General features: G+C 51.3%; 10 protein-coding genes across 10 annotated transcripts; 7 read left to right on the forward strand and 3 right to left on the reverse strand.

Annotated features, from left to right (window-relative positions):
* Positions 1-279: 279 nt before the first annotated feature.
* On the forward strand, positions 280-1,576 carry TRIVIDRAFT_64267 (uncharacterized protein; the record flags this gene model as incomplete). The annotated part of the gene is made up of 5 exons (XM_014102039.1): positions 280-606; positions 679-796; positions 880-944; positions 1,008-1,416; positions 1,509-1,576. The coding sequence occupies 5 exons, from the start codon at positions 280-282 to the stop codon at positions 1,574-1,576; spliced, it is 987 nt and encodes a 328-aa protein (XP_013957514.1).
* Positions 1,577-2,211: 635 nt separating this feature from the next.
* On the forward strand, positions 2,212-2,898 carry TRIVIDRAFT_111152 (uncharacterized protein; the record flags this gene model as incomplete). Its single annotated transcript, XM_014102040.1, has 2 exons — positions 2,212-2,495; positions 2,553-2,898. The coding sequence occupies 2 exons, from the start codon at positions 2,261-2,263 to the stop codon at positions 2,711-2,713; spliced, it is 396 nt and encodes a 131-aa protein (XP_013957515.1).
* A 1,556-nt stretch (positions 2,899-4,454) lies between these two features.
* Positions 4,455-6,367, forward strand: TRIVIDRAFT_74193 (uncharacterized protein; the record flags this gene model as incomplete). The annotated part of the gene is made up of 3 exons (XM_014102041.1): positions 4,455-4,514; positions 4,596-5,963; positions 6,028-6,367. 3 exons carry the CDS (start codon positions 4,455-4,457, stop codon positions 6,157-6,159), a joined length of 1,560 nt encoding a protein of 519 aa, XP_013957516.1.
* A 401-nt stretch (positions 6,368-6,768) lies between these two features.
* On the forward strand, positions 6,769-8,337 carry TRIVIDRAFT_190307 (uncharacterized protein; the record flags this gene model as incomplete). Its single annotated transcript, XM_014102042.1, has 3 exons — positions 6,769-7,028; positions 7,164-8,127; positions 8,227-8,337. 3 exons carry the CDS (start codon positions 6,769-6,771, stop codon positions 8,335-8,337), a joined length of 1,335 nt encoding a protein of 444 aa, XP_013957517.1.
* A 1,226-nt stretch (positions 8,338-9,563) lies between these two features.
* On the forward strand, positions 9,564-10,625 carry TRIVIDRAFT_79920 (uncharacterized protein; the record flags this gene model as incomplete). The annotated part of the gene is made up of 3 exons (XM_014102043.1): positions 9,564-9,684; positions 9,769-10,322; positions 10,397-10,625. 3 exons carry the CDS (start codon positions 9,618-9,620, stop codon positions 10,514-10,516), a joined length of 741 nt encoding a protein of 246 aa, XP_013957518.1.
* Positions 10,626-11,067: 442 nt separating this feature from the next.
* TRIVIDRAFT_74188 (uncharacterized protein) lies at positions 11,068-13,184 on the forward strand (the record flags this gene model as incomplete). Its single annotated transcript, XM_014102044.1, has 3 exons — positions 11,068-11,262; positions 11,362-11,445; positions 11,571-13,184. 3 exons carry the CDS (start codon positions 11,242-11,244, stop codon positions 13,182-13,184), a joined length of 1,719 nt encoding a protein of 572 aa, XP_013957519.1.
* Positions 13,185-13,649: 465 nt separating this feature from the next.
* TRIVIDRAFT_79918 (uncharacterized protein) lies at positions 13,650-15,857 on the reverse strand (the record flags this gene model as incomplete). Its single annotated transcript, XM_014102045.1, has 4 exons — positions 13,650-14,418; positions 14,489-14,940; positions 15,074-15,320; positions 15,378-15,857. 4 exons carry the CDS (start codon positions 15,636-15,638, stop codon positions 14,329-14,331), a joined length of 1,050 nt encoding a protein of 349 aa, XP_013957520.1.
* A 2,452-nt stretch (positions 15,858-18,309) lies between these two features.
* Positions 18,310-19,347, reverse strand: TRIVIDRAFT_64260 (uncharacterized protein; the record flags this gene model as incomplete). Its single annotated transcript, XM_014102046.1, has 1 exon — positions 18,310-19,347. The coding sequence occupies one exon, from the start codon at positions 19,345-19,347 to the stop codon at positions 18,310-18,312; it is 1,038 nt and encodes a 345-aa protein (XP_013957521.1).
* An 808-nt stretch (positions 19,348-20,155) lies between these two features.
* On the forward strand, positions 20,156-23,412 carry TRIVIDRAFT_56126 (uncharacterized protein; the record flags this gene model as incomplete). The annotated part of the gene is made up of 5 exons (XM_014102047.1): positions 20,156-20,179; positions 20,247-20,785; positions 20,849-21,047; positions 21,123-23,193; positions 23,261-23,412. The coding sequence occupies 5 exons, from the start codon at positions 20,156-20,158 to the stop codon at positions 23,410-23,412; spliced, it is 2,985 nt and encodes a 994-aa protein (XP_013957522.1).
* Positions 23,413-23,609: 197 nt separating this feature from the next.
* Positions 23,610-24,122, reverse strand: TRIVIDRAFT_64258 (uncharacterized protein; the record flags this gene model as incomplete). Its single annotated transcript, XM_014102048.1, has 1 exon — positions 23,610-24,122. One exon carries the CDS (start codon positions 24,120-24,122, stop codon positions 23,610-23,612), a length of 513 nt encoding a protein of 170 aa, XP_013957523.1.
* Between the last annotated feature and the right edge of the window lie 55 nt (positions 24,123-24,177).

Raw genomic sequence — 24,177 nt, forward strand, 5'->3', positions numbered from 1 at the left:
CGCCTTCAGGATTTTTGTAGAAGACATTGATATCATAGAGAAGCCAATAGCTTGAATGTCATTGCGCTAGTTGCCATGACCTTGGCCGGTTACACGTGTTGATATCGGTAGAGTTGCTGAAAATCTGCAAAATGGAGAACCCAAGAAAGCACAGAGACACCAGAACAGAGTAGATAAATACCACAAGATCCCCCTTCGTTCTCTTCGACAAATTCTATCATCACAAACTCAAATTCATTCGACTTATCCATACCTTTACTTCGTAGCACAGATATCAAAATGTCTTTCGGACGCACCGTTCTCCTCAACACCGGCCACAAATTCCCAACCTTGGGTTACGGCACTTGGCAGTCCAGCCCTGGTGTCGTTGGCCAAGGGGTTTATGAGGCCCTTAAGATTGGTTATCGGCATCTTGATCTCGCCAAGATTTACGAAAACCAGGTCGAAGTTGGAAAGGGTATCAAGAAGGCTCTTGCAGAGATCCCAGGCTTGAAGCGTGAAGACATCTTCATTACAAGCAAGCTGTGGAACAACAGCCACCGACCGCAAGATGTCGAGCCTGCGCTGAACGATACACTTGAGGAGCTGGGGCTTGATTACCTTGATGTGAGTGCTTACTGTACAGCTAGTTGGTGTAATTGATATGACAGAGTCGCGACTAACTCTGTACGATGTTAGCTCTATCTTGTACACTGGCCAGTCGCTTTCGCTCCAGGCAAGGATCTCATTCCCAAAGTTGCAGGAACCGACACAATCATCCTTGACAATGGAGTATCTATTTGCCAGACATGGAAAGGTAAGTGTGGCGAATCCTATCCAGAGCGCAAGTAATCATCTGGTAGATAAGGATATTTGACTAACACTTTTTTTGCATAAAAGCCATGACACAGCTACCTAAGAGCAAGGTTCGCTCTGTTGGCGTCTCCAATTTTGCAATTGAGCATGTTAGTTGATCCACCGTCTCAAATTATTGCTTCATTCGCTTATGCAGTCATTTCTGTAATTAGTTGGAGGCAATCATTAACAACTCGGGCGTTGTTCCTGCTGTCAACCAAATTGAGCGACACCCCCGAATTCCCAATCCTCCTCTGATCGAGTACTGCAAGAAGAAGGGCATCGTCATCACAGCCTATTCTGCATTTGGGAACAACTTCTTCGGCCTGCCGTTACTCGTCAATGTCCCAGAGGTCAAAGCAATCGCAGACCGTCTCTCAAAAGCTCAGGGGAAGACTGTCACTCCCGCACAAGTGATTCTCGCCTGGTCTCAGCTTGACGGCCACACCGTCATCCCAAAGTCGGTCACTCCGGAGCGCATCTTGGAAAACTTCCAAGAAATCGGGCTTGATGACCAAGCCATCCGAGACCTCGATAAATTCGGTGAAACTCCACAGCGCCTCAACCTTCCTGGATGCGAATGTAAGTAGATCAGTAATCCATACGAGTCTCCACTGGATGTGAAGGATTCAACCCCATGTTTCTATTCCAAGTACTGACCTCTGATAAAACAGGGAACATCAACATCTTCGGAGATGATAAGGAAAAGAACACCACGAATCAGATCGTCGTTTACGCGTAAGATTTATTGTCATTTTAGGAAATAGCATTGCAGCAAGATAAATCCACCTTCCAAGTACATTTGAGTCGCATTATGTTCATCGAATCTTTCTTTGCACGCTTTGAGGAAATAACAGTGCAGCGAGAGACATCTCCTATTCAATTAATATCTTGAGTCACTACTTTGCTCAGTGAACCTTTGCACGCTTTGTCACCAAAACTACCATTTCAGCTGTCAATAACCTTAACAATAGAGCTAAGGAAAAGCACGGCGGAAGTCCGCTGACTTAGACCCATGTGAATGCAGGGCGATGCAACCTAAATTCAAGAGACGGTAGTAGCTCCGGCAGGCGGCTAACTCTGTGTGGATATTATTGTCCACTTCAACGAAGCGCACGCCCGTCACCCACATGTGCGGCTGATGGTAGCAACCGCTGCGGTGTCTCCAACTTGGCGAAGTCCGCATGCGCGGTCGATAACAACTACCGATGCACGTAATAATAGGATCAGCGGCGTTCTCTTTCTTCCGTGTGTACTTAGCAGAAGCTCGTGTTGAGTCTCGGCGTTCGCTGATGGCCGAAACCCGCATGGAGGTTGAGGTTATATAACAGAGAGACTGTGTCCATGGTAAACATGAGTATCAGTCAAGCTCAACCACACGACTCCCTTTTACGACCATCAACACAGCTATAATAAATCAGTCATCATGGCCATTGACCATACCTCCATCTCGGTCCCTGAGGACAAATTCAAGGAGTGCGTGGCACTTTACGTCAAAGCTCTCGAACCACTTGGATATGAGATCGCCTACCAGTTTGGCGAGTACACCGTTGGACTTGGTTCGAAGCTCGACGCCAGAGACAACTACAAAGCCGCTGACTTTTGGGCAATTGGGACCAAGGAGAGCGGCGGCAAGGCACACGTTGCCTTCCGTGTCTCAGGTAAGAGCCCATACTGGACCGTTAGCTACATACCACAACACTGACACGGCTTCATAGATCGAGCTGTGGTAGACGCATTTCACGCGGCAGCGATTTTGGGCGGAGGACAGGATAATGGAGCGCCCGGCGTGCGAGCGCATTATCATCCCAATTACTATGCCGCCTTTGTGCTTGATGCAGCGGGTAATAACATTGAGGTTGTGTGTCACAATCCATAGGACGGGCCAGACTGCTGAAATTTGCTGCGAGGGTTGATGCTTCGAGGTTGATTAGGAGTTTTAGCGTCATTGGAATTGAAGATTTTGAATGAGCTGCCCAAGTGACGATTCATAGTCATATTCGGCGGCCTTAAACATGTAATCTAGCTTCATGTTAGTAGCGATAATATGTATGTTCAACATGCAACACATGATCATGTACACGTATTCTTCAGATAATGATGTAGTAGTGGGGACGTAGAATAGTGGTCTGAATCAGAATTGATGGCGGTTACATGGTACCAAAGATGCCGTCATCGAATAGCTGGGATGACTTGGCCGCAGATCTTGTAATCATCACTCGAATTAGACATTTTCAGATAACCTGAGTTTGCGCATGTAGCACGGTAAGCAGCAGATGAAAGCGATACAATGCAGCCGGCAAGATATGGCAAATTCCCCCAAATTGGCCGAGGGTAGAGGGGAGTTAAGGCGAAATCTTTCGGAATCGGACCCCCAGTGCCGCAAAAACCCACACAGAGCCCACAGCCCTCAAAGCGCGATAAGATGCGCATGTGATGAGATGGTTATAGCAATGAGAATAATTATTGTAAGAGCAACAGGTATAAAATCTCAGAGACGATCAAACAAATTGGCCATTACTACGGCAGGGTGCATTAAAAAGAAAAACTTCAGGACTGACCTTTTCCAAGGCTGGTGCACGTGACTCAAGCATCACATTGTGTCGGAAGATATCTTCAATTGCATGATTCAATTTACAAGTACAGTCAGTATATTGTAAGAACCCCGTAATGATTTCAAATTACAAACTCCCCGTCCGCACTGCCGGATGAATCTTTTCTCGCGGATAGTCCCACGGAAAGACTTCCCGGGAAAAGACATTTCCCACTCCGCATGTGCCGACAGCCCTAGCAAAACGCCCAGGCCTGGCTTCGGCTTCGGAAGCCGGGTCGAGAAGCTTTGGTTGGAGAGAACGGAGCGGACAGCTCTTGGGGCTACGCAGCGCCTCCCTGTCTTCTGACGCCGTCAACGGAGCGCCTCCAACGAAAAATACTGTCTGAGAACAAACAGCCGCTTGCACCTCCTGCAGACTCGGAGCCGGGGCTTTTGATCAGCGATATTTTGGTTTGTCTTGCCAGTGCGTCCATGTACAGTAGGATATCAGAAAATGACCAATGTACATCTAAGCCATCAAGGGTTTGTCAGCATGTGATAACATGAAAACAGAAAATAGAAAGAGAGAAAAAACCCTCTCCGCTCAGATACTTGGTGTTGTTGTTCGCGGAATCACGCTCCGTACTTCTTCTGTATTGCTGCTATCAAATACTTCATCCTGTGGCTGCTCCCCCACATCCGCCCGCCGCCCCTATCCGATCCTTGCAACGGAACTGTCCCGCTATTCTGGCCTGGATCCAGCTTCTCCTCACTTGCAATACCCGAATTGTTCTGGTGGCCATGCGGAGACCGGGTCTGCGGTAGTGGGTTCGGTCATTGACGGCTATTACACCGGCAAAAACATCAAACACAACGGCCATACATAACGCGCGAGATGCCGTCACTGGCATCTGACAGTACCCCAAAACTCTTGCTTCTTTTTTCCTTTTCCTTAATTCCTTTTGCGCATTTGATATTTTCACATATCTTTGCCTCTCTTCCCGGCAGAGCAGTCGCCGATTATTGCAGCTCTTGATACCCCGCAAAGCGACCCAAGATCCAGTCTCTCGTCGTCTTCCCCTCCACAATGCCCTCCACAGCTCTGCGCCTGCGGACCCTCGGGGCCTTTGCGCGCCATGCGACAAACGTAAGTCTAGGAGTCCTCATCAATGATGGCAGCCTCATGGAAACCGAGAGTAACCATTGGACTAACATCCCCGTGTTTCAGCCCACTGCCGTCTTGTCTAGATCGTTTTCTGCCACCGCCCGCCGAGCTGAGATTAACAAGGTGCTGCCCTCCGCCGCCGAGGCGATCAAGGACCTCAAGGCCGACTCAACTCTGCTGTGTGGTGGATTCGGTCTCTGCGGTGTCCCCGATACTCTGATTGACGAGGTCCTCAAGAGACCTGATGTTACCGGTCTGACGGCTGTGTCCAACAATGCCGGCACCGATAGCTCTGGCCTGGGCAAGCTTCTCAAGACGAAGCAGGTGAAGAAGATGATTGCCAGCTACATTGGCGAAAACAAAACATTCGAAACAATGTACCTGACTGGAGAAGTTGAGCTGGAATTGACTCCCCAGGGAACGCTGGCCGAGAGATGCGCAGCCGGCGGCAAGGGCATTCCCGCCTTCTACACACCCGCAGCCTTTGGTACTGTTGTCCAGACCGGCGACCTGCCACTTAGAAACAAGCCCGACGGCTCACCGGACGTGTACTCTTACCCCAAGGACGTCAAGGTCTTCAACGGCAAGCCTTACCTCCTCGAAGAGAGCATTGCTGGAGACTATGCATTTGTCAAGGCTTACAAGGCTGATAAGCTCGGAAACTGCCAGTTCCGTCTCGCCGCCAACAACTTCAATGGCGCCATGGGCCGTAACGCCAAGATCACCATTGTCGAAGCCGAGCACATTGTTGAGCCAGGCGAGATTCCTCCAGAAGCCATTCACTTGCCCGGCATCTACGTCAAGCGCGTTATCCAGAGCACCAGCGCCAAGAACATTGAGAAATACACCTGGGCTAAGGACGATGCTGACGCCGACTCCAAGGCCGTCCTGGGAACTGGTGAAACTGCGGCCAAGCGAGAGCGAATTGTGAGGCGAGCTGCCAAGGAATTCAAGAACGGCATGTATGCCAACCTGGGTATCGGCATGCCCATGCTTGCGCCCGGCTTCGTCGGCCCTGAGGTCGAGGTCCAGCTGCAGTCCGAGAACGGTATCCTTGGCCTTGGCCCCTACCCCAAGAAGGGCCTTGAAGATGCCGATTTGATCAATGCCGGAAAAGAGACGGTTACCCTTAACCCTGGAGCCGCGGTCTTTGGCAGCGAAGAGAGCTTTGGCATGATCCGCAGCGGCAGAATCAACCTGACCATCCTGGGTGCCATGCAAGTCAGCGGAACTGGTGACCTTGCCAACTGGATGTTGCCGGGCAAGGTCAAGGGCTTCGGCGGCGCCATGGACCTTGTGAGCAACCCCAGTGCCACCAAGGTTGTGGTTACCATGGAGCATACCGACAAGAAGGGCAACCCCAAGATTGTCAAGCAGTGCGCATTCCCACTCACTGGCCGCGCGTGCGTTTCCAGAATCATCACTGAGCTGGTAAGTATTCAGGCACTTCCTCTTCTGAAATGTAAACCATCTGTTAACAGTTTTCTTTCAATAGGGTGTTTTCGACGTCGACTTCGCCCACGGCCTCACCCTCATCGAGATTGCAGACGGAGTGACAGTAGAGGAGATCAAGAGCAAGACGGAGGCTCCCTTCAGAGTTGCCGATGACCTGAAGCCGATGCTGTAGATGGTTTGCGGTACCATACTGGGATGAATAAACGGACTGACACGTAATATTGAGATATTTGATGTAACACCAAGGTATATACCAAAAATGGGCGGGTAGATGCTCTCTGGGATGCTGCGTAAAAACAAAACTACCTGTGCCTGGGCACCATCACAGGCGTTTGGGGGGCGAGATAGAATAGCGTTCTTTATCTGAACTTGTACGAATGAATTGAGATACAGCAAAAAATTCAAAATATTATATATTAAATACAAATTACAACAACTACCTCCATATGCGCCATCAGCGCTAAGGATCTTTTTCAGCTCTTTGATTTGCGACTCTGGAGGCTCTTGGACACCAAACACAGCCCGCCACCTACTTACGCCTTGCTGACATATCCCGCCTTGCTTGAGTCTGAACATTCACCACTCTTTTCGCGGCGCCGCCTCATGCTGAGCTGCAACACCACAGACGCCTCACAGGGCTTGGGCTGCTAGTTGCAAAGGCACCATTTGTTTTGCATTTATCTCATCCCTATCTCCCCCTCGTTTATTCCTTTCATCTGCTGTGAATGAATCTCTACTTCATGTCGCAGCGCCATAGCCGTCTCTTCACTATCGAGTGGCTATGAACAATTACGACCCGTCAACCGGCCAAGTCTTTCGAGAATGGACAATCCCAGGTCGACTCAACGCCAGCTCCAGCCATGACTGGTCACGGAAGCGGCCGTATCCCTTGTTTAAAACTCGAGGCGCTCGAGGTCCGCGGTCTCTGATGGACATGGCGATTAATGTCATCGCTGATAATATTGGCGATGTATCCGAGGAGTTGCTAGGGTCTATGCCTACTCAGCTGGTCTGGCGCATCTGGCGCTTTTTGGAGGCAAGGTTCGTCGGTTTCATGAAGGATCTGTTATTTGATCTCAAGAACTCAATTTTATTCTTTGGTTGAGATGCTGGGGGGAGGCTAGTTTGGGACTTCAGATGAATGTGTCAAAGGAGTTACTGACGAGCTGGCTCTAGAGGTGTAAGCCTTCATGCTTGGAAACTCTTCTCTGCGATATTGCTACGCGAAGACGATGAAAAGAGCCTTGGGCTTTATCGGTTTCGACAACACATTTGTCATCCAGACGTAGGCCTCGAAAACTACACCAAGCCCCTGGCATCTTTGACGACAGATTTCATCACTCACCTCGTAATCAGTGGCGGTTGTCACTTTCAGGCATCTGAGCTGGTCCGCTTAGCAGATATGAAAAATCTAGGAGTTCTGGAGCTCATCCAACCTGCGGATGAGACGGGCGGCGATTTTCCAGATGTGACCGACAACCTTATCCGCGGCTGGACTGAAGCGGAGAATCCTTTCCCCTTGCTGAGAATCCTGAGGATCTGGGGCGACCGGTCTACTTCGAAAAACTCCCTCCGCTGGGTGGTCAAGTTTCCCTCATTGGCGTTATACGATGTCATGGGCGCGAAAAAGGGCTGGGATCCTCCACATAAAGAGGCAGCGGAGGCCGGGTGGGAAGTAACGGATCTCTCGGGCGGTCAAGAGAATTCATTGCTACGGAACCTGATGCTCTTAGTCCCAGACGAGCATGTCAACAAGACACGAGACTCGATTCGAAGCGTCGATGCTGATTTGGTGACGCTCTGCAGCGATTCTCAGTGCGCCATCAAGTTCGTTTCCAATCGGGAGGCGCCGCCTCTGCTGGACTATCTTACAGACACAGGCAAAGTGTATCTGCCCTCCTGGGACCCAGACGCGGCGTCGAGGGAAGCAGGAGCTTGCCACGGCATTGCGTTTGAGGCATGGGCATTTTGGCTGTACTCGTTCCTTGGCCAGCTCAGCAACGACATAGACGTGGCTAGCCAGGGACTGTCAGTAGACCAACAGGCTGTAGCTGGTCCGTTTGTACTGCCTTCACGGCCCATGGCATGTGTATTTCTGGGCCACAGTGGGCGAGGAGGCATTACCTCCAAGCCATCCTATGTGAGCCGCGGCTTATTCTCAACAGGGCGGTATATCTTCACCCGGCCGATGAATGCGAGCCGCTACACAAGAGATAAGTCCGATACCCAAGAGGAACAGGACGAGGCAAAAGCCAAGCAGGCTTTCGCAAATGGGCTTCGACCGGGGGTATACCGGCCGGCGCAGAAGAGAAAGCAGCTGCATGATGTACTGCAGTCGCTAGCTGGGTGAAGCATGAGAACCAAGTGGGTGGATAATGGAAGATTTCTCATGTGTTTACGATATAATCTGGCATTTTCACAGGTGCCTCCCCATCTAATATATAGAGATTGCACGCATGCCACTACGTTGATCATCAAAAAATAGCCAGCGTCTTCTCCGTGATCAAAGGAAAAGACGCGACGAGGGCATGTACCGCCGAAAAAATTTATCTATCCCAAACGCAGCCTCCGAAGAGGGAGTATAGTAGGACAGAGGGTAAGTCAGCGGGTTCATCTATCCTCCAGTTTCCCCTCCAGGCGCATCCAAAGGTTGTCGAAAGCCAGAGTGAATTTGAAGGAAATTTTTCTAGTAGGTTTCACTGAGGAAAAAAGAAAAGAAAAGAAGAGGAAAAAAGAAAATTCTCGGCTGGCGTATTATAGTGATCGGGGCGTGGGTGGAGTTGGGTCGGAAAAACGTGGCTGCGGCAGGGGAACAGGGTACTTTGGTACTTGGCGCTTGGGGATTACGGCAGCCCACACTCGTTTGGAATTCGAAGTCATCTTGCTCAAGCTGCTGTGACTCACCAAGCAACGGTCTGCAAAGCCCTGCTGCTTGAAGATACAAATTAAGTAATTAAACTATCCAATATTACTCTGTACTACCAGGTAGCATCTATGAGCAAGAGCAATAGCAGGTCCATGTTCAGCTGCTCCCTTTCTGGCCTCATACAAGTAGTCAATGGCATAATGAAGAGCGCAGTTACAGTGCGATAGCTCTGTAAGCCAGTTAGCCAATCGCCTATCAGCCATTTTCAATGTCACAAGCAAAGTACTTTAGCGTTACAACGCCACACTGTGAATGGACCGCGCCAAACGCCTGTGCCCTGAAAGTAGAGCATCCAAGGATCAGCTCATTACGACGATGGCATGTATGACCAGAGATAAGGGGCTGTGAGTCATACAGCAGCATCTGTTATGACAGCCCAGACACGGGACCCTCCATTATAATAGCAGAACTTTTGAAGCTTCGCGGTACATCATGCTGAATTCAGAGGGCAAGGCTGAGCTGTACCTCCAAGTACCCCGCTACCCCGCCTCGCTGCCACTGAACTGGCGACTCAGAGTGCATGCAATTCTTTGGCCATAACTTTTCAACTGTGGATTGAATTTTCCTATTTAAGTCCTGTGCAGTCGCATACCTAGCAGCGCAACGCCGGAGGTAGAGCCGAAGCTATCTACAGCATATCATCACCTACTCTCTTTCTCTTTCTCTCTCACTCTCTCCCTTCCTATATCTATCTCATCTTCAAGATGCCTGGTGCTCCTGGATCGAGCTCGCGTGGCCGCGGTGGCAAGTTCAGAAAGTTCACCAGAGGAGGTAAATCCAGCCGGCCACAGGAATTGCTCATCGACAACGCGATGCATATCATTTTCACATGCTAACGTAGAATGTACGAAATAGGCGGCAAGCACTTCTCCCGCGATCTCCAACCTCTCGACTCCGAAGGCAATGCAGTGAGCATGTGGGGTGCGGACGCCAAGCGCAACGAGGACGAGGAAGATTCTGAGGAAGAATCCGAAGAGGAATCCGAAGAGGAGGAGGCCGGCCAGGCCTCTGCTCAGGGAGCCAGCGCCGAGGCCAACCGCGAGGATCGAAAAGCCCAGAAGAAGGCTCGAAAAGAGGCCGCCATAGCCAAGCAGAAGAGCCGCTCAGTTGAGGTCGGCGATCTGCCTTCCTCAAGCGGCGAGGAAAGCGACGCGGAGTTGCCTGCCAACCCGAACCACTCTTCCTCAGCCCGCAAGCAGGCGACCAAGGGCGCAGATGTTGACGAGATTACCGAGGGCGTCAAGAAATTGCCCGCCAGTCGACGTGAGAGGGAAGCTGCTGAGGCAGCTGCCGCAAAGGAGAGATATATGAAGCTGCATGCCGAAGGCAAGACGGACGAGGCCAAGGCGGATATTGCCCGTCTCAAGCTCATCCGTGCACAGCGCGAGGCTGATGCTGCTAGAAGACAGGTGACGACCCACCATTGATTTTCTTGTACTCCTTGTGTGTGGCATCTTAACGCTAACCATTCAACCTCATTTAGGCCGAGAAAGAAGAGCGAGAAGAGCGAGAGAAGGAACGAAGAGCTGAGATTGAAGCCAGAGAGGCCAAGCTGCGAGCACTTGCTGCTGGCCCAGCCAAGAAAAGCAGCAAGAAGAAATGAAGCCATTTTCAGTTTGGATTTCTGCAGGATACCTTGGCTTGGGAGCTGGAAACTAGATTCAATACATCTTTCAAAAAAATTAAAAATAAAATACTGCGTAATTGGACTCATCAATGGGTACCTAAAGCGACTAAACATGCAATTACTGAATTGAGTTTCAGTCGGCCAGTTTTCAACAGCAACCTTAGCCGTGACAGGTGATGCTCTCGTGACCCATGCTTGTGTGCTTCGTATTAATACGCAGGGCCCAAGTTATCACATTTGTAAACTAAGCAGCTAAAATAATATAAGCCTTTCTCTATTTTATTTCCGGTAATTCCTTTATTTTCTACAATTACTCAGCAGCTTTCAACTGCACGTTTGAATACCATCAATCCTGTTCTAATAATTCAATGCCTTGGGTGTCAATTTTTCTGGCGTAGGCGCGTTTGCATCGGTCCAGGCACTAAGTGGCTACCCCACAGCGAAGTTCGCGGTACGGCAGAAAGGTGGAAAAAAAATTGGACACCCCAAAAAAAATTCAGGAAAAGTCCCCAGCAAGGCAGTGGCAGAAAAAAAAAAGCATCACCTCACGCCAACCACCAGCTATCACCTTGCAATTTTCTACATCATTGGCCGCGGATCATCCAGCGCCGTCGCCAGGTATCGAATTATAGGCGCCGCCGCCGTCGCAGATTTCTTCTTTCTGTGTATATATACTACCTTTTCGCGATACTGAAGCTAGGATGGCGGATTCATCACTGCAGGTTCGTTTGGACGTCCTTTGTCCAGCCCCGCCAGGTGGAAATGCCTGGAAGGGGCTGAGAGACGAGCTGTAGGAATCATTAGCTGACATCGTCTGTTAGGATCGCCTGCGCGATCATGCCAAGGCGTTCGATGGCTTGCTGAGTCTGATTCCAGCCAAGATGTACTATGGCGAAGACACAAGCGTACGTTTACAGACTTGATCCTGCCGACCCAACCCTCTCAATCAGGCGGATATCTGGATTCCATCCACATCCAGAATGTATTTGAGGTTATCAAGGTCCTGGGGCTGACGCTTGTTGATATGTAGGATCAATGGAAAAAAGAGAAGCAGTCAAAACAGGAGGCCGCGGCCGCCCGGCGAGCCAAGCTAGATCCCGACAGCGCGCTGAACCGCAATGCCAAAGAAGTCATGGACGAGCGAGCCAAGAGCAAGCGGAAGTTGCGGCAAATGGAGCAAGATGAGAATGAGCCTGAAGAGGAAGACTATGAACCCGTGACTGGCGTCGAGGCTGAGAAGCCCCTCGAGGGCCTGAAGAAGAAGAACCCTGAGACTCCTCAAAAGAAGCCCAAGACCAATGATGATGTTGAAGCCGAGAGCAACGATGAGGGTGAAGATGAAGCACACGGTTCCGAGGACCAGCCAAAGCTATCAAAAAAGGAAGAGAAGCGAGCCGCAAAGCGAGAAAAGAAGGCCGAGAAGAAGGCCGAGAAAAAAGCAAAGCACGAGTCAGGCGAGGCAGCAACTCCGGCCAAGACTCCGGCAAAAACCCCAGTCAAGAACGCCCCCGAGGCTGCTAGCACGCCTGCGTCAAAGAAGCAGAAAAACAAGAAGGCGGAAAAGGATGCCGCAACTCCCTCAAAACCTCAGCCAACTCCCTCAAAATCACAAGAAGCTGATGTCAGCCACACTGACAAGGCTGATGAAAGCATGCAAGACCGGATGGACGGTCTTGACCCATCTCTAGACTTCTCTGGCCTGCAGAGAGAAGATGATGGCAGCGCTGTATCAGCACTCGACTCCGAACCACACTCTCCCACCTTCGACTCAACCGAGACTGCTAACGGCCAGCCTGCATCAAGAGAGGTCGCAAGCACAACCACATCCGTCTCCTCAGTTGCCTCATCAGAAAAGCCAAAGCACCTTAAGATCCCTGCAGATACCACCGCTCTGAGAGCCCGTCTTGCTGCCAAGATCGAGGCTCTCCGTGCAGCCAGAAAAGCCGACGGCACGAATGGCAAGCCTATTCGCACGAGACAAGAACTCATTGAGGCGAGAAGAGCAAAAGAAGCACAGCGCAAAGCACACAAGAAGGAGCTAAGACAGCTAGCCAAGGAGGAAGAGAAGAGGAAACGCGAAGAGGCACTAGCGTCCAACTCGCCTGGTGTTATGAGCCCTAATATTAGCCTCGACGATGCTTCAGGAGGCTTCACTTTTGGACGTGTGGCATTTGGGGATGGCTCACAAATGTCCCATGACCTCGGCTATTTCCTCAACAGAGGCAAGAAGAAGGGCCCCTCAGATCCCAAGACAGCGCTGCTCAAGGTACAGCACGAAAAGAAGCGCATAGAAGAACTCGATGAAGAGAAGCGCAAGGACATTGAGGAGAAGGAGACCTGGCTGAATGCCCGCCGCCGTGCCGAGGGCGAGAAGATCCACGACGACGAGGCTCTGCTCAAGAAGGCCGTCAAGCGCAAGGAGGTAGCCAAGAAGAAGAGCGAAAAGGCCTGGAAGGAGAGAGCCACTGGCGTCGCCCAGGCCCAGCGGGAGAGACAAAAGAAGCGCGAGGAGAACATCAAGCAGCGCCGCGAGGACAAGCTGCTCCGCCGGTCGGGCAAGAAGAAGAAGGGCGGCGCCGCGAAGAAGAAGGGTGGACGGCCCGGCTTCGAGGGGAGCTTTGGAGTCGGCGGGAAGCGCAAGTAAGGAGAGACGGCAAGGCGAAGTTCGCATGTAGCCTCTTTTTTTTTGGCCTGTCGTGTTGTTCGATAAAAAAGCTTTGTACCTATTTCATGGCCCTCCATCTCATGAGCCTGCATGGCAGTTCTCTGGTTGTTCTTGTTTCATCTGCTTTGCTTGTCATCTTTCTCTTTTCTTTTTGCTTGGACTTTTTTTTCATCCACATAGGGCGAACTAGCGTCGGAGGCGCAGGGCATGGCATCATTTCAAATGTTGACCGTATGGAGGGAGGGTTACGGGTCATTTGTGGTTATGTATGGCCGTTTTGAAGGCGGCAAGTGTTCTAGGTATTCACGATGGCTGACGAGGTTAATACTACATGCAAACAAATGAAGAAAAGACTCTGACCGGACATTTTTGCGTGAAAAGAAACAACCCCCTGGATATGATATGGGCAGAGAAAAAGCGTGTTGAATTGACGCCGGTACATTTGCGTTCTTCCCAAATCACCATTACAAAAAATCATACGCAAAGCATAGGTACATACAGACACATCTCATTCTCCAAGTCTCCTCCTCCAACATCTCCCCCTTCCACCGCTCCCCTGGGATCTGACAAAGCAGCAACATCTCAGAGCAAGTAAAAACAAGAAAAGAAGGCAAAATAAAATTAGTAAAAAAAAAAGACTTCCCATTTAGGCAAGGGCTCGCTTCTTGATCTCTCTCTCTTTTTTCCTCTCTTTCCCCGCCGTTAACTTCCCTTTTGTTCCCTTTCCCTTCTCATATACCCTTTCAACTCTTTCTTTCGTCCTTCTTTGTGCGGTCGTATTTCATTTCAGCCGTTAACCTCTCCCGACAGCAGTGAAAAATTAAAGAAAAGATAAAATAAAACCCCCCGCCTGTTTCCCCACTCCCCCTTTCCCAAGATAAAGTGACAAAGAAGGCGAAGATTTTCGATAATTTTTTTTATAGTTGGTACTGGTTTTAGATTTCTTTCAAGAGACGATGGAAGAGGGGGGGATGAAAAAGAGGTCTTGCTGTGAGACTATCTTAGAGAGAAGTTTTATGCATGGAAGAAAGGGTAATCGATTTTGGCCTTTTTGTATTCTGTCATCATTATAATCGAATTAGGAAGTGGTATAGTGGTCGGTTCGTTCAGAGCTAGTCGGGGTTTATAGGAGAGAGTCGAGTCTGGTGAAGACGCTGAGGCAGGCAGCCACGATTTCGAGCTGCAGTTCTTTATCCTTGGCCTTGTTCACCTCCTGCATCGCAAATTATATTAGCATGCTATCCTCTTGCGCATAATTGTGCCATTAAAAAAGCGCATCTCACCTCGGCTATGACCTGCGGTAGGTTGGCTCCGATGCCATTGCCCGTGGCCTTCTTGCCAAAGGGGTACTGGCTGTAATCCGCCAGCAGCTCGTCCGTCTGCGCAAACGCTCGCTCCCTAGCCTCGTGGCCCAGCGTAGACAGCGCATTCTCCAACACGTTGGCGGCGTACGCGGCACACACCATGGCCACGGTGCGCAGGTAGCGGAACTCGAGGTTCTCGGGCAGGAACTGGCTCCCGTTGAGGACGACGGTGCGCTGGGTCAGGACGTTGCGCACGCGGCGGCGGATTTCCTCCTTGGCTCCGCCGTCGGCAACGGGGTGGGTGGCCATGTCGAAGAGAAGGAAGTTACGCTTCTCCGTCCGTAGGATGCCCTTGTCGACCAGGCCCTTGGCCAATCGTTCGCGGACCTGCTTGAGCTGGTATCCTATCTTCATCAAGTTCCAAGTTTCGCCTGGTTGGTTCAGAGCATTAGCCGCCGCATTGGTCATGTAGCATATTCACAAACACGCAATGCCACGCCAGTGTCGGCGCAGAGGCAGCGGATGGCACATATAGGGTGGGGGGAAAGACAGGGGTGGCAGTACCGCTCATCAGGTCAATCCAGGAGCTGACGCTCATCTTTTCGCTCTGTTTCATCATCTTGAGAGCCTCGTCGAGGAGCACCTCGCCGGTGAGGGTATCATCTATCACTTCAATGTTTCGGTCTGCCAGGGGGAACCGTCGCCGCGCCGGGTCCTTCTCCATGCTGATGCGCCCGCGGAAGGCGAGTTCCAGCACGATGCATCCTCGGAGCGCGTACGAGATGTTGTCGTTCCAGAACGAGAGGTACCCCTAATCACAAGGCTTTCGGTCAGCAATTGGGCGCCGCCACGCAGCAGGCACACGCACCTGTTTGTCCTTGAGGCCAAGCAGCAGCACCTCCTCCATCATGGTCAGCTTGGGCTGCTTGCTTCGCTCGGCCGACTCGCTGATGTCTCGAGGGTCAAAGGCAATCTTGTGGCCGTTTTCGCCGCTCTCGTAGCTTGTCTCGGGGCCGCTGTCTCGAGCGTCGCGGGTCGAATTGGTCCTCGAGACGCCGTTGCTGCTCTCGCCCTCAGTACCAGCGGCACCGCCAGCTCCACGGCGTCGCGTCAGGCCTGATGAGGACATGGTGACGGCTTGTAGGGCGTGTAGGTGAGGTGTTGATTATGGAGGATGCGCCGATTCTGGCGAGCGTCGTCGATCGTCGAAGGAGCCCAGCCCCAGACCAGACACGAGTCGGTGAGAATCGGCGAGCGAGGCGGCAGGCGAGGGGCTTTTTAACAATGAAAAGAAACGGCCAATGCAGCAAAGGGACCCCAGGCCGATGTTGGACAGCGCTGTCACGCACAAGAGGTGTATGGTCTGGCAAATCTGCGAAAGGTCCACAGGCGTCTAGGAGAGATGAGGTCCCTGGTGGTGGGCCGCGTCGATGATTCGTCCAGGCCTGAGGCTCTGAGCCGTAGCAAGGATGGGGTCAATGGCGGGAAATTCCAGCGAAACAGAGGCACTACAGCGCTAACGGGGCCTGAGAACATCAACTGATGAGCTCTGCCGCACTTGCGACACTGGCGCTAGGGGGGGGCCATTGGGGGGAGCTGTCGGCCGGTTTGGGGGGATTGGAGTGGGATTCGTGCGTGCCCTGGCGCAAAATGGGGCAGCCGCGTGTACTCGCAGCACAGTATTACAGTACTAGGTACTTGGCATCTGGCAAGCCAAGGAGATAAGATACTACCTCAACTCTGCGATTGGTGATAAGACGGCAAAAATTGACTGAAACATGAAACAAATGAGGCGATGAGGCTTGATACGAAGCGCTTGATGTGCAGGACGAAGGCTGTGTTTTTCTACATATGTCTCAGACACTGGCCTACGGAGAATTATCTGGTTGCAGTTGAAGGCGCAGTTCTGAAGCTATGCCTATCCGAACAGATTTGCCGGGTTGAAAGCCAAAAAGGAGGGATAAAGAGAGCAGAAGAGACATTCTATTATTAGCGTTGATTCGTATTACCAATCGCTTGATACAATTCGCGCAATTGAGGGTTCCAGGGCTCTATACGATGTTGCTCTATTGATACTCCATTGAGATACTTTGTGTGGTGTTTTCCCAAGATCGTTACTGTGCCGAGCTTCACCCAGCCTGGAAGGAAGCCAACTGGTCGGAAACTGCCCAATTCGGTAGCCGACAGCGCGGCAAAGGCCACGTAAAAGAATGTTTCTCCACTCTCAACGTCTGCTCGACACAACACTGGCCATTGGCTTGGTATCTGACAATGCCTGGCCTGCAGTTCACATCTCGAGGCGATTTGCTAATATTTTTTCCATGAATGACAGGCCAGATTTCACAGTCTGCTTCGTCATGGACAAGAACGAAGGCCCCTGTGTCGGGTACGGATCCCATGCCTGTCTCCAATCGAGATGATACGCCCTGAAAACAAGACCAGCATGGCCATATATGGTCCCAAGACTGCATTGAGAGTTCCACGGGATGATGCCTCGGGCTTGATTGTCTATTGATTAATTCATACATGATTGCCTTTGCAACATGGCGCTCTCCTCGTGAGTATACAACTCCGAACGGACAACAGTGCTTACCAGCTTCGTCTACACGCATGTTTGCATAAACTGGTATCTTTGAGCTGGTAGGTATTAGTACCTCTCACACTCTGGATGTGTTCTTATGCTAACTTCAGACTCGATAGAAAATCACCTCGCATGTGGATGGATGCTCGTATCAGGCCTTCTCTTGCAAAGAGTCAGCAGCATCGTCCCGGTCACCATCACATGCTCCTCATCGTCATCTCAATGCTACACCTGCCTCTATACTTACAGCCTGGGAAGTGCTGGCAATCGCTCCACCAGAATCCTACAGCACTGGACTGCTGACCAGCTGGCAGCTGCCATATCCTTATATACCATGAAAGCTCAATGCCATTCAACAGCGAGCGGCCCACTTGGAGGTGGCGTGGTTGGCAAGATGTGAGATGTGAATTGAGAGGGCCTTTTCAGTTCACACGGCACTTGCGGCGAACGCCACTACCAGGTCAGGAACTCTCAGACACGGCCCCCAGCCCTGGACGACCGTCGCGTAGGCCCCACCCGGCGCGAGTTCGAGCTGTTGGTACCCGCAAAGCAAATACCCATGGGAAACCGGGGCGCGCAGTAGGATCTACGCTGGACCTCAAGAGAGATCGCTGGGCGTGTAATTTTTTTCGTTTTCCATTGTCTTTTTTTGATTTTTTGGTCTTTGTTGGTGATTTTTGTCTTTCATGTCTCCCTGCATCGATGTTCGATGGTGCATGGCGTTGACGCTCGGGATGCGCAACCATGGGTGCTGTGTCCAAAAGCACCTCGAAGTCAGGTACCAGGTGTCCAAAGTCTGCGAAGGTTTGGCTTCCCTCGTGGTCGGGGTTCGATTCCAGCTTGGCACCCTTTTTTTTATTCTTTTGTTCTGCCTTTTCTCCCATGTAAAATGGCGAATTCAAGCATACCTGACAGCTGCATGGCTTCAGCATTATTATTCATCGCAACTGTATGCTGCAAAGTGGTTGAAATGATGTTCTTTTTGTGTATGTTCTCGCGATCCACCTGCGTTCCGAATATCAAGATACAGAACTGCAGATACTACAATGAATCGCACTATAGATGCAGTACCTAGTAGCTAGTCAGGTGGGCGGTTTTATATGTGGACTACCGAGTAATTCCTCCTCGTAGCCAATCCCCCCAAATCCAACAAGTGCCTAGCCTAACGGCATTATCCCATCCATTTTATATTCCGGCTCCCAAGAGATCAATCAATCTTTCACGCCCTCCCACCAACCGTATCTTTCCATAGCTCATCAAAGTTGATATTTTCAGCTTCAAAGAGCTCGCGAATCTGTTTGGCAGTGGCTTCTTGCTTCTCCGGGCCAAATCCTCCAGGTTGGGTTGATTCAAACTGCACAATCTCGATCCAACGGTAAAATAGGTTCTCTTTGCCCATAGCTGTAAGGGCATCTCGGAAAGCAAAAACTTGCCTCCTCTTTTCATCCTCCTCGGCTGCGATGCCCAGCTTGAGGTCGTGGCACATCCAGCCGTAGTCCTGGTGGTACACCAAAATGACATTTTTAAACGCCTCGAGAGCAGCATCCTTCTTGTCAACCAGCCTGTGGGCCAAAATCATGCCGTTCCAGTCCAGATCCCACTTTTCATTCATAAGGAGATAGCCAGTCTTTTGCTCTTGAAGCATGGGTGACGTGGCCTGCTGAGTATAGGCAAGCAAAATCTTCTTTGAGTCGGCATCCTTGAAGATGTCGCGCAGCATCTTGTCCCAGTCACGGCTGCGACGGACATAAATCTCCTTGTCCCGAAAGCCCACGTTCCATCGCCACAGCGTCGGGTTGCCGTGTGTCGTGGCAAGCGTGAACTCGACGGGCCACGGCCAGACGAAGACAAACAGCACAAAGTCGATGAACATGACGATACCGCGCTTCCACACCTCCCAAGACAGCTCCGACCACGACGCCTCATGAAAAGGGAACGTCATCTCGTTGGGATGGCCAAAGCCGGACATGAGGATTTTCCAGTACCAGGGCAGGATGGAGTACATTCGCCAGACGAAAAGAGCGGCAACGCTCATATTCAGGGCGACGGGCACAAGGAACATCTTGCGCTTGAAGGCGGCTGGTTTGGCGTCGATATGCGTGATGTAGATGTGCTTCTGCGAGAGCTCGCGGATGAAGGGCTCCAGCACCTCCGGCGGCCGCTTGAACGGCGAGGGAGGGTCCAAATTGCCATTGTTGCCGGATGAATTAGATGCGGCAGATGGCTTGTGCTTCCCACTTCTCTTGGAGGGAGCCATTGCGAATGCTGGCCGTCTCGTGCCTGATTCTTGGGGGAATCAATTGGCGAGTCCACAATCCACGGCCGTGCAGGTGTTTTTAGTAAGTGAGCTTCAGGGGAATGTGGTATCTTTGGCCCCAGCAAAACTCAGGTCCCGACCGCCTTGTAAGCTGTATCCACAGCGAAATCGCCACAAGACTTGCAGAGAAGGGAGAAGAAAATCAGGTGTGAGGATGACGAGATGACTTGTTTACAGGATTCATTATGCTGGGTTCAATTACAGAGACATTCCTTGCATAGATACGAAAACTAAGAGGTCGTGTGCCATGCTCTTCCTCTAAAGTTGAGCTTCGTGGCCAGGTTTCTTATCAGTTAGTATCAGTTGATCCCCTTTGAGTTAGCGACACAGTAGATCTCAGGTACTAGCAAGTTGCTACCCGAGACCATAAGCAGGGGAGGCGGTTTGTTTGTAAATGAACAAATCCATCTGCATTTAATGTACAAGCTTATAGGGAAATTCAAAACACTCGAGAAGAACAATCAATTTAAAATATAGAGTTGACAAATTAGCTCTAATGAACAAGTTACTGCGCAGTAAATGTCTTGATGTTGCACATCGTACGGACAATCTTATCCCGAGATGCCCCTCCAAGCACTTCATCCTCGAGCTTAAGAAAAAAAAAAAGTGAATATCCCGCTAAGCCTAGAACAAAGAGCTCTGCCCCAATGACCTAGCAACCCTCCAGCGACATCTCCATTCATACATGCCTCTTCTATCCAATGTCGACGGGAGCTTTGCGTGAGCTTCATCGCCATTCTTTGTTGCAATGTTGAGAGCTCGTGCGTGGAAGGTTTGCGCTTTTGCCCCCCAATTGAGCTCTGTATTGCTGGTGCGATAACTGACATCATACACTCTAGGATCGCAACCATCCGTTTGTGTGCACGTTTTGTCGACAGAAACTGGCCGTCAATGCCGGACCGCAGCATGTACGACCGCTGTCCATCTCTTCTGCCTCGCCGGGGCCTTTAAGCGCGTTGCGAGAGCTGCCCACCGAGCGAAGCGCCGTCTTCTCTTGCCAGGCCCGATCGCTGTCGCGGACGGCATGTCTCAGCAACTCTGCGAATAATGAGGGGCCTCCCAAGACGGGAGGATTCCCTGGCGCATTCTCCAATACTCGAGCGGGGAATTGGGGCACATTTGCAAAAGCAGACACGGCTGCTGGGACGACGCCTGCATTTGATGGCTTGCTGCCGCACGAGCGGCTGGCCCGACGGCAATCAGCGGTTGCAGAGAGTGTGCAGACGGGCAAGAGTAACGAGCCTAAACGCAACGAGTCCAAAATGAGTACAGGAACCCAACGCAGGAATACTCCGCAAGCGACCAAGTCGAGGTCTGTCCTGGCTGACGTCTTCAAAACCAACCGAGAACCGCGCGCTCCGCCAACCCCAGAGTCTTGGTCTTCTCCGCAATCCGAGGGCAGCGAGGCTGTAAAGAAGCCGTCGAGGCTATCTATATCTAGTGATACCTTCGCTCGTCCGGGGAAGCCCACCGGGGAACAGCCAGCACGATCAACAAGCGGCGGTCTCAAAACAACTGGATGGGGTTCATTTAGCCATCGTAAGGCCGAAGCAACTCCCCATCCGCATGGAGTAGATCCTCGTGGGAATCAATCCGGCGTGTGGAACGAAATTACCAAGTCTCGAAAGCCCAAGATGAAGGTAAAGCTTGGAGCGAGGCCACATGCGCATGGCCACGAAAACAAGGCTTCAACTACTCAACCTTCTCCAGGCCAGGAATCGTCGACTCAAGATTTCTGGGGAGAACTGGAAACTAGAGCCACGGGATTTAGGGACAAGGCTAAAAGTAAGAATGAAAATCAACTTGTGGATCGGAGGAGAAAGACACAGGATGCTCAAGACAAACGAGATTCCTTCGAGGAGAAAGTCACACCTACACACAAAGCGGAAGAGGATGCTCCACCCCAGAAACAAAGACGGAAATCCAGGTTTGAAGTGGAGGAGCAGCAAGAGCCTGAGAAACCTCGATCTAAAAAGGGAAAAAAGTCGCATAGGGAAACACAAGCCTATGAAGACGAAGACTGGGATGATGAAGCCGTACACCGCTGGGAGCAGAAGCAACGTCGCAAGGCGGAAAAGGAGGCACAGAAGCAGAAAGCTGTAGAGGTAGAGCAGCAAGCCGTCCCGATATTTCTCCCTGAATACATCAGCGCATCGAACTTGTCTAAGGCTCTGAAGCAAAATGTTACCCCTTTTCTGCAGGACATGGAAGAAATGGGCTTCGAAAACATCACCAGCGACACAATCTTCACTGGCGAGACTGCGGCTCTCATTGCAATGGAATACGGCTTCGAGCCTACAGTTGATACAGGATCCCTTCGAGATCTCCGAACTCGTCCCCCGCCCGCAGATTCCTCGGTTTTGCCGTCTCGTCCTCCTGTAGTCACGATTATGGGCCATGTCGATCACGGTAAAACTACTCTGCTGGATTGGCTTCGGAAGTCCTCCGTCGCAGCACAAGAGCACGGTGGCATTACTCAGCACATTGGAGCGTTTGTTGTAAAGATGTCGTCTGGCAAGTCTATCACATTCCTCGACACTCCGGGCCATGCCGCCTTCTTGTCGATGCGTCAGCGCGGAGCAAATGTGACAGATATCGTGGTGCTTGTGGTCGCTGCTGATGACAGTGTCATGCCCCAGACACTGGAGGCATTGAAGCATGCTACGAGCGCCAAGGTGCCTATTATCGTCGCCATCACAAAGGTTGACAAAGAGGATGCCCGGATAGACCAAGTGAAGGCAGATCTTTCTCGACATGGTGTTGAAATCGAGGACTACGGTGGCGATGTGCAAGTTGTCTGCGTCAGCGGGAAAACAGGATTGGGCATGGAAGACTTGGAGGAGAATATCGTCACACTCTCCGAAATCTTGGATGTTCGAGCTGAGGATGATGGCATGGCTGAAGGATGGGTTCTCGAGTCTAGCATCAAGCCTCAGGGCAAAGCTGCGACCATCTTGGTCAAAAGAGGAACCCTCCGCCCAGGCGACCTGATTGTCGCCGGCAAGACCTGGGCAAGGATCCGTGTGCTGCGCAACGAAGCTGGCCTCGAGCTGGACTCTGCTCCTCCCGGAACACCAGTGGAGATTCTGGGTTGGCGAGAGCTACCAACTGCTGGAGAGCAGGTAATCCAATCGCCAGATGAAGGAAAGGCGAAGACGGCTGTCGAATACCGCTTGGAAATGGCTGAGCGTGAGCAAAGCTCTATCCAGCTCGCAGAGCAAGAACAGCGCCAGCGAGAAAAGGCCGCAGCAGATGCTGCAGCGGATGCTGAGGGCACTTCAACCACCGCTGGAGAGACAGCTGAGCCTGGAATCCTGACTCAAAACTTCACCGTCAAGGCGGACGTTGTCGGATCCGTGGAAGCAGTTTGCGGAAGCATCTTGGAGCTGGGCAGCCACGAGGTGCAGCCCAAGATCCTGCGATCATCTGCTGGCCAGATCACCGAGTACGACATTGACCACGCAGCGACGTCCAACAGCATCATTGTCAACTTCAACTGCACCATCCCGCCGCACATCAAGCAGCGAGCAGAAGAGGCCAAGGTCAAGATTCTCGACCACAAGGTCATCTACCACGTTGTTGACGATGTCAAGGCGGCGCTGTCCGACATCTTGCCCATGAATATCTCGTTCCGTGTCAACGGCGAGGCCGACGTCCTGCAGGTGTTCCCGATCAACGTGAAGAAGCGTGTGTTTAGAAACATTGCCGGATGTAGAGTTCGAAACGGCTCCATTAAGAAGTCGTCTCGCGTAAAGGTCCTTCGCAAGGGCGAGGTAATCTACGACGGTATGTTATCTGACTTTTCTAGTTATGAGACGTGGTTGTTGGACATTGAGTGCTAACTTACAAGCAGGCAAGATTGACACCCTGAAACATGTGAAGAAGGATGTCCAGGAAATGGGCAAGGGAACAGAATGCGGTATTGGCTTGGAAGACTTTGAGGATTTCCAGCCGGATGATCAGATTCAGACGTACGAAGAGATTAAGGAGAGGCGGAGCTTGTAACATTTACATGCATACATTTTACAAAAAGAGGCGGCTTTGGTATATAGACGTGTAAAATCTGTACGATATGGATGGATATGTACTAGTATAACTTCAACGCATGGAAAAGGCATTCATTCTACTCATGAATTGGCCGTTGGGCAGGGAAAGCAAAAACCAATATAGAATGACAAAATACTTGTTTCCAAGAGCAGCCCTCAATATTCTGATACCTTCACAAATTCCCACAGAGTGATTCCATGGTCTCTCCTGATAAGCTTCTTCCCGCCGTTAGCAACGGCGAGTTCCCTCAACGTGTGGTGATAAAACGGCGAGAGAAGCTGGTACCCTCCAGCGGGATGCCTTCGTGGAGTGAAATACTCCCAGTCCAGGAACCTTTCCGCCCATGCTCGCATACCCCATTCGCCGTCGTGGCCGATGTATTTGTTCGCCTTTTGATTGAAGAAGCCGAAGTAGCCGTTGGCCTCGACGCAGAGCCAGTGGCTATACTCGTCGCGCGGGTCGCTGGTTTCTTGCAGGCAAAGATGGCCATTCGCAAGCGTAATTGCTTTGTCAGAGGTTTTGTTTATGATCCTGTATACCCCGCCTGGCCAAGGGACTGCATAGCTATATTCCCAGGTTTGATCGGAGGTGGTCGAGCCGCTATGAGGCGTATATATCGTGAAGCTGCCGGCAGAGGTGGCATCATCCTGAGTTTTCTCCGGATCCATTCTCGAATAGTCGGGCCGTCGTTGTGAAGAAGTGAGCTGAGCCAGTTGGTTTCAC

This window comes from Trichoderma virens (genome assembly GCF_000170995.1).
Source record: "Trichoderma virens Gv29-8 chromosome Unknown TRIVIscaffold_5, whole genome shotgun sequence".
Lineage (NCBI taxonomy): Eukaryota > Fungi > Ascomycota > Sordariomycetes > Hypocreales > Hypocreaceae > Trichoderma > Trichoderma virens.